The sequence below is a fragment of the Marmota flaviventris genome, chromosome 1, assembly GCF_047511675.1.
Source record: "Marmota flaviventris isolate mMarFla1 chromosome 1, mMarFla1.hap1, whole genome shotgun sequence".
Taxonomy (NCBI): domain Eukaryota; kingdom Metazoa; phylum Chordata; class Mammalia; order Rodentia; family Sciuridae; genus Marmota; species Marmota flaviventris.
Genome location: NC_092498.1, coordinates 32816852 through 32825487, shown reverse-complemented (window position 1 = coordinate 32825487; position 8636 = coordinate 32816852). Strand labels below are relative to the sequence as shown.

Below are 8636 nucleotides of genomic sequence, written 5' to 3'. Positions count from 1 at the left end.
TGCCAAAAAAAAAAAAAAACAAAAAAACAAAAAAACAAAAAAAACCCAAACCTAACATCACATAGCATAGATTCAAGTTCAGAAAGGGACATCCCTTGGTTAGGGGTTTAACACACACTCATAGAAAGAGGAAAACTGCCTAATTCTCATTTGTTCTGTGATGCCCACATCTAAATATTTGTATTGTCAAAGGTTTAGTTCTAGATAGGTTATATGTATGAGAAAGAATGACTTAAATATTCTTCATTTGTTACAGCCCAGTCTCCTGAATCTTGAAGGTCTTGAAGTAAACTTTAAAATCACCCTGTACTGTAGGACAGGCTCATTCCTGCTTAGTGTGCTCCTTGCTATGTGCGGCTGACTGGTTAATGGATTGTCTCAGACCTTTCTATGGCTGAGACGTATCAGAAACCTTGATGGTGAAGCCGTGACAGGGGAACAGGAAGATGGGCGAGGGAGCTTTGACTGGAGGCTTCACTCTTTTAACTTTATGCCCAGTTCCATAATTGGGCTTTCAAATGTAATTCTAGCTGCCAATTTACACTTTACCAGAGTTAAATCTTATTTTTAGTTTCATTTCCATGAAAAATGTGCACTTTGCTCTTGATTGATATATGTGTTTTGACAGTTAATACAGGTTTACCCAGTCAAGGCTTGTTTTAGTCGAAGGTGAAAATGGAAGAAGAAGAAAAAAAATTATGCGACCGATCTCAGTATTTCTCTTTTTATTGCATTCGTTGTTTAACAACAATAATACTCATTGGCAAGAAATTTATTTACACTAACAAATTAAATTTAACACAGGTATTTTTAGATTGGTCAGAAAACAAAGGACCACTGTTACATTTTGCTTTGAATGCCTCTGAAAACCAAAGAGTAAGGAATGTCATTTGAAACAGTACATATTAACCAAGCACAAGAGAACAATTCAGACATGGCACAATTGTCTCTTCCATGCAAATAAATGAATAGACATCAAAATGTACAAATTAAAAGTTTCAGGTAACATGCTACCCACACTTGCTGGACTCAAAATTATTTTCAAACAACTTTTTCTTATTGATATATAAATAAAGATGAAAATGAATCAAATTCTTACAGGAGAACAGACTTTATTATCTTTCATTTTTCAGCTGCCCAGTTTTGTAATATGTAGCAGGTGTATTAGTGGTTTGACTGCAACACCATTAAAAATACAAGAGCGGTAGTTGTGACATCAAATAATAATGAAGGATGCATCTACATATGTATGTAAGGAATTTCACCAAGCACTAACTCAGTTTGATGTTGTTGGGAGGTGTCATCTAGCTGGAGTGCGTCTTCCCACTTTTAATTATCTCTGGCCAATTGTTCTTTCATGAACAGTCGACTGATCACATCCTTAATAGAAAACCTGGATGTATGAATAAAAGAGCTGAAAGAAACAGACATGTACATCTTCCAACAATATATATTCACAACCACCTGTATTATTTTTGGTGACAATCAAAATGCCATTATCAGCACGAGATGACCAAAATGCCATTACTTGGCACAAGAAGTCAATAAATGGTCATGTGAGGGCAACACTGCCATCAGAGAGCCAGTAGTTAGTGACTAAAGCTACAGATTATGTCATTTTGGAAGTGTGAGCCAATGCACAAGAACACACAGTGCAACTTTTAGCCAAGAAAACTGTAGTCTGCCGTTGAAAATGCCCAAAGCTACATAAATGTCTTCTGAGCTCTACTACAAAAAAAAAAAAAAAAAAAGAAAAAGAAAAAAGTGCAGTCTCCACACCAAAGCATTAACCAAACATTTGAGAAGATTTTAGCTTACTAAAATACTAAATATTTAATAAATCAATTTTATCAAAATATATAAATACAGAGAAAGGTAAGTGCATTTAGTAGGAATACCTACATTAAAATAAAAACCCTCTTAAATCTATAAGCCATTCAATGTATAGACAAGCAAAAAGTGGCAATAAGGCTCTGATTATAGCTCCTAACTGGCATTACCAAGTTCCACATACAGTATTTTTTACGCCTTGTAATTGCTGCATATATATAGGTATGGTGGAAGATAGATTCACACAGATGTAGTTCTGAATACCTATGCAGTGGCATGCATGTTGTGGAGTAGTCTATTGTTCTCTGTTCCTTACCTCATAAACACTGCTGAATCCCTAGTGCTTTGGGGTTGGGTAGGGCCAAGGATTGGAAAGCATCCTGTTTTGTTCCTCCCTAACTCTGAGGATCTGGAGACAGGTTACAGTGGTGCTTGGTTCATGCTGCTCACATATGTGAACCCTCAAGTTAAAATCATTCTCTCAATAAACCCACAGTTTATTGTCAGACCCTCTGTCTACTATAAATAGACCTTGTTTTCACTTCTTGGGGAAAATTTATTCTTTAGGCTTTTTCTTTTCTCTCCAGCTTCTCAGGCCTATTCTACGCTGCTTCTTCAAGTTATGAAAATGTGTTGTTTGGTGTTAATTTTTCCCCAGTGTTTTGGATCAAGACTAAATTTCCTGAGACTTTAAATACTCAAGACAAATGCAAACAAAATCCGCTAGCAGACCCAGGCTGGTTTTCAGGAGTGAATCACTGAGCACATTCAAATTTCCCCTAACACTACTTTCTTTGGAGAATGTACCCTCCCCTGTCCTACCATCATGAGAAGAGTTCTGGTAGAAGACATGGACATTTTACTGATGGACTTTATCCTTAATGGCTTAGCTTTATAACTGCGCACAGGGTTAAAGAGGCAAATTAAAAAAGATGGAAAGCTGAGCTTTTCATTTCCATCTTCCTTTTTTCTTCAGAGAACAATGAACCCTTTGCATTAAAGCAGGTGCCACAAAGCTCTGTGACCACTGTCCACCAAAATGAAGTGCCCCTCTACTCCAGCTGTGTTGGGAGTACCTTTAATGACAAGTGGCATTTGAAAATTCTTAAATATCTCAATGTAATGAGAGGGCTGTGACACATTCAAAGTGCAGATGTTTCTCTTATAATTGTTGGGACTCCTTCCTCCAGAATTTTCTTGAACATTATTGTTAAACACTGAATATCCTCTTGAAGCTTAGTCTAATCTTCCACACTTATAAATGAATTAGCACATCTACAAAAATGTGCATTTAATTTACCTTTTTTGTTATTGTTGTTGTTTACAATGTAAACTTTAAGCACATGTTAATCCTATTACACAAAGAACTTCAGTGAGAATTCTTTGTCCTCAGGGAAAGCCATGGGGTGAGTTGCCAGGTCAAATGACCTGTGGAGGTCTCCTAGGTTGGACCTGAGGTATTTGGGGATTTCAGGTTAAATGACTATAGGGGCACAGGCAGCGGGAAGGGCTATTTGGTTCTCACTTTTCCTCCTGCTACCTTGTTCCCAACAACAAATGCGCACAAGGTGGATGTTCCCACTCTGTGCCCACTGAAAGCTGAGTTTGGCATTGGCACCTATCATACTGCAATTATTGACTGCTGTGGTTAAGAGGCTGTGTGATGTTGGCAGGTGGGGACAGGTTTCTGGCCTAACTGAATACAGAAGGACACTTCTGATTCATTGTGTGTGTGTGTGGGGGGGGCGCTGAAGGGGTGAAGAACAAGAGAAGTATTCCATAACTGTGAGTTACTTTAAGGGAAATGGTCTTAAGCACAGTAATCTGTTATAAAGTTCTTTAGTGGAAATCCTGATCCAGCTCCCATAGTGTTACCTACAGCTTAGCCTCACTATTTATACCCCCTCCCTCCAAAACATCACCCATACCCCAAAACACTTTTGGCTATAGTTAGAGTCATACTGAGCTGTCCCTTACTAAAATATAGTACACGGTAACCAGATAATCCCTTTTTGTTCATTTTCTGATAAGGAAAAAAAAAACTGAAAAGTCTTTAAGGTTCATGAAATAACAATTTTGCATTAAAGCGTATGAACACTGAAAAGTACTAGCATTAAAGGAGGATTGTGCAAGACACCAGAACCTCAATTAGTCACCATGCACTATAGTCAAAAAAATAATAGTAAAACAAAATGCTCACAAGATCTGAGGTCCTTCACTTTGTTTTCATACCCTTGTATCAATCAGTTTATATTTCATTGTTGGGCAATCAAATCAAGTCCCTTTTACAATTTTAGCAGTTTTAAGTAGTAACATTAAAATAATGCATTTAGACCTAAATTACTACAATTAAACTTAAAAAATCAAAACGGTTATAATATACACTAAATGATTTGAGGAATAAGAATTTGATTTTTAACATTATCAGTATGACTTTGATCTAAACACTGAAGTATGCAAATAAAGTTATAATAAAGAACAGTACTTCTAAGACATTTAAGAAAATACAATATAATAGATCATAAATTATGGGCAAAGACAGAGACTTATAGACATTTCAATATATACATTCATTTTCAAATATTACTGAAGTGTAAACATAACTTAAAATAGTCATACCACTCTTGAATACAGTGAAACCTCCAGTGTGATCCAGGTTACTTTTTCTTCAAAAATGGCAAAAATTTACAATAGCAAGCACAAGCATTACCAGATTTTTACTAATTTAATCTTCTGAAGTATGAGGAAAGATTTGCTGAATTTTGTAGTTCATTAATAGTTGCTCCTGGTTTCTTGTGATGTTAATAATAGGAAGCACCAGACATTTCTAGATATTAATAAGTATTGAGTATGGCAGTTTCATTTCATATCCCAAATGAAGATAGACAGAAAAACCTAACAGTGCCTCTCCTAACTGTAAAAGCTACTATATATCAGTGTTTCTGAGGAGTGAATGTATGATCTGTACCTAGTGACAAAATCACTGAAGCTTAGCAGACCAGACCATACTATGGCAGAAAAGGAATCAGACCTTGAGAAAAGAATAAGACAATACATTTCTAGTTCAGACAATTCCAGAACTTGGATATTAAAAATAATAAAAATTAAATTTCACAATGTTAACAATATTAGGTGGGGCTATACGGCAGGAGTCCCCTTACACTGACTGTTACTGTAATACTCTAGAGCCATCTCCCGTGCTCTGCGTGTACAACACTTCAGCATGGACAATGCTGAGGACAGAGCAAGACCCAGTGTCACAAAAGAGGTAAAATACTTATCTAAAATTTATCTGGCCTCAAGTCGTACTTTGAAACTTGTCCATTGGAAAGTGGATGACCTCATTTTTGGAGCCAAAGCAGCAAAGAGAACAAGATACATAAGCATAAAAAGCAAAAAAAAAAAAAAAAAAAAAACCCTCATCATTGGAAATTTCTCGATTAGTTTATCTTCTCCTCTTTCTGCCCTAGTCTCCCACACTCAACTAAGTTTGGTGAAATACTGAAGTCCTTAATACTGGCTTTAAAATAAGCATAAGTTCTTCCACTACCAAAATGTATCCTATGTACTGCCTTAAACAAACTTCAACTGTGAAGTGGAAATCTCTGGAGTATGGTAGAGAATGGCTCAGAAAAACCATTCAAAATATCTCTAAAATGTAACTAACTGACAGCTCTGTTTTATAGGAACGTTCTGTGTGCTCAAAAAAATTGGTTCTCTGGTTGAATGTTACTCAAATCTAAATTTTATCTAACTGGTATTTCTATTTTCCTTAAAAGTGAGTTTGTTAAAACACTAACTGAGCCCACTTGGGAAATTCTGAGTAGAAAATATGTGACAAGTTCCTGACTGTGTCATAGGCAGGCTGAAGACCAGCCAGAATGTTCCCCAGGAGAGGAAACCTGAAAATGTTGGTTTCCTTAAAAATCAATTTCCTGTTCAATTTGTTGTGTGTGGGGGACAAAGGAACTGTGTTGTGTTTGCCAGTGTTGCTGAAATACTGAACATACAGTGGCAGCAAAGTAAACAACATATCCCAACATCCCAAGGCTACATTAAAGTTTGACTTTTTCTTCTTTGTTCAGCAACATCTGGAGGATAAATGTTACCTTCAAACCTCAAGGTATACCCACATCCACATTATTAAGGCTTTTACTCTCTTCTACAGTTAACGGATAACTATGATTCTCTTCACTTTTTCTGATGCCCAGCAAGCAGGACTGTGTGCTTGCTCTTTCCCTTAGGACAAAATTATGTGGCACAACACCCATGCTTCCACAATGGTGCTGTTCTCTGCCCAGACCCAGGACCAAGGGGGAGCTCTTCCCACACACCAGACTGGACTCTGCAGCCCTAGAAGCAAATATGAGTCCCAGATCTCATTGGCAGGGTGCTCTCTGCCACACAAATACGTGCAAGGGCCTAGTTTCAGGATCCTAAACTGAAAATTCCAAGTGCTCCATGAACACCAGGGGGGTGTCCTGTTCTCGTGGCAGGTCATGCTGGTTTTCCACGTGACACAACACACCCAACACAACACAGGATGTTGGTAAGTAGGACAGGAGAGCAACACAACTACTTTGTGTCTCTCCCAAATGAGATCTCTGGTTTGTTAACAAACCAAAGATGGTTTGGGGTTCCTTCAGGGGTTAAAATTAGGAGTGCATTCTATTATTGCAGAAAATGCAGTCATTCAACACACGGTTCCTCAGTCTGTCTACAGCAGCATTACCCCATCACCAGTTTCTTTTTCTGGAGGAGAACAGGGCAGGAAGAGGTGAGCCTTCTCTTGTGCATTCTCACCCTCTGGAGGGTGTGCTACTGTTCACCAGGGCCGTCTGTTGCGGTTGATGTCATTTTTTCCGACTTTTTGGACTTCCTCTGCATCTGCTCTTGTTCCTTCCTCCTCAGCTTTTCTCTTTGTTTTTCCATTTTCTCTTGGGCCTTCCGAGCCTTCTCTAGAGACATCTTCATTTCCTTCAGTTTTTTTTTAACCACAGCTCGATCCTGTGATGATGCCATTCCAAGAGCCTGCAAAGGAAACACGTGCACAAACTGAATGGGAAAACTGATGGCTGCTCTGCTTATTATGAGGTTAACACCACAATATGTTCAAACTCATAATTGAAACATGGATAGAAGAGGTCAGAGTTGATATTATTTATTCAAAGTTTGTGTACATTGGGGGTTTGTGCTTTTTTTTTTGTTGTTCTTTTATTTTATGAAGTCCCTTGCAAAATACACCCTAAAGCTCATTAAGAAAATGCTTTCCAACTGGTTTTTAATGAGTGAATAAATGAAAAAAGATACAATCCTTCTTCTCCAACCTTTGCGCTATAAACATTTATAGGCAAAAGTATTGCTAAACTCATCAATATTTTCAAAGGGTAAGCATGGGCACCGGCTGTCACAGAGGGCTCCAAGAAGGACAGAGAAAACTGAAATGGTTTCCTTTCTGCCAGTGTAGTCATTTACAAGGAAAACCAAAAATGTCTTTGGGGCCAGAATGCTCATATCAGCATAACCAGCCATTCTCTCCCCGTGGGTAGACCTGCAAGGGAAGCCTGATTGTAATGAGGTTGCTCGGTAAGCCTAGAGTTCAGAATAAGGGGAGTTGGTTGCATACTTTAAATGTTTCATGACCTTCAGCATCAACAGCAGGATGTTTCCATTTCCCCAACAGGGACAGCCTTGTCAAGGGGGCCTTCATATTCACAAGCTATTGATTGATCTCTAACCTTTTCAAGATTGTCAAGAGATACTCATCTACTGGTCAGCCTAGCAGGGGGCTGGGGCAGTGAGCAGAGGGTGTATGGAGCTGGTTGTATGCTCTTTTTGCCCTTTTTCCACAGAGGTGGGTGCCACCTCAGTCTCTGAGATGGGCCAGACTCCTAGTGGAAAAGAGTGTGATCCAGGTGGAGGGAAGACACCGTCTGCATATATTTAAGGAAGAAAGTTCTGGGGAGAACATCATCCCAGTTTTAGAGTGCCATGTAGGGAAGAGGGAGTGTGGAGGAGAAATGAACAAGGGGAGGAAGATTCATGGATCAGGGTCTTAACTTCAATATGATGAAAGTCCACAGTGGCCATTATTAAAACTCATACTACATGGGAAGTAAGCAGAGTTAATAAATGGGCCATGTGTTGCCATATGAAGCAATGGAGTGAGTCCCTAGCACTCATGAGCAGCCTACAACTCATTTCAGAACCGATGATGGACTTTCTGAAACTTTGTTTCCAACTCAGAAATAATTCATCATCCTTTCTACTGACTGTTGAGGGAAGTTGTCTCTCCAATATGCAGAAGGCTCTGGGCTAAAGAAAACATTTTAGGTACTACAAGTACTACAAATCATACCTGGTAACCTAACACAGACAAATAATTCTTTACCTTAAGTTTATTTCCATCCAACTGCAGGAGCTGCTCTCCAGTGATGTTTTGGGCACTGAATTCAGAGACATACTGCTCCAGATTTAGGCTCATTAACCAGTGAGAAACCTGCTGCACACTCCATTCATGAACGGCCCGACTCTGATACTGACTGTGTTTGGGAGACTGTCCATCATCAAGGATCTGAGATAGGAATGTTGCATTGTTGTTAAAGGACCAAAATGCTATGGTTCCTATTATGCTATCAAAAGGAATTTCTTAACCTGCTAGAGCCACACTTACTTTTAAACCACAAAATGATAATGTTTCTAATACTGTTAAAAAGAAATATGCTTATTACTTATGTGGTTTTAGGTCTATGGAAATTTAAAAAAATTCCCCCAAATAAAGCACATTATTAATGTAGGAAGTTTAA

At 38.4% G+C, this 8636-nt stretch overlaps 1 protein-coding gene across 4 annotated transcripts in view; it reads right to left on the bottom strand.

Moving 5' to 3' along the window:
* Positions 1-720: 720 nt before the first annotated feature.
* Positions 721-8636, bottom strand: part of Ppp1r9a (protein phosphatase 1 regulatory subunit 9A) — a 304758-nt gene continuing 296842 nt past the window's right edge. For all 4 annotated transcript variants that reach the window (XM_027955448.2, XM_071612431.1, XM_071612439.1 and 1 more), the window contains 2 exons: positions 8222-8404; positions 721-6861 (listed from right to left, as the gene is read on the bottom strand). In XM_027955448.2, coding sequence (XP_027811249.2) covers positions 6649-6861; positions 8222-8404 — 396 coding nt within the window. In that variant the 3' untranslated portion in view covers positions 721-6648. The remainder of the gene's footprint in view (positions 6862-8221; positions 8405-8636) is intronic.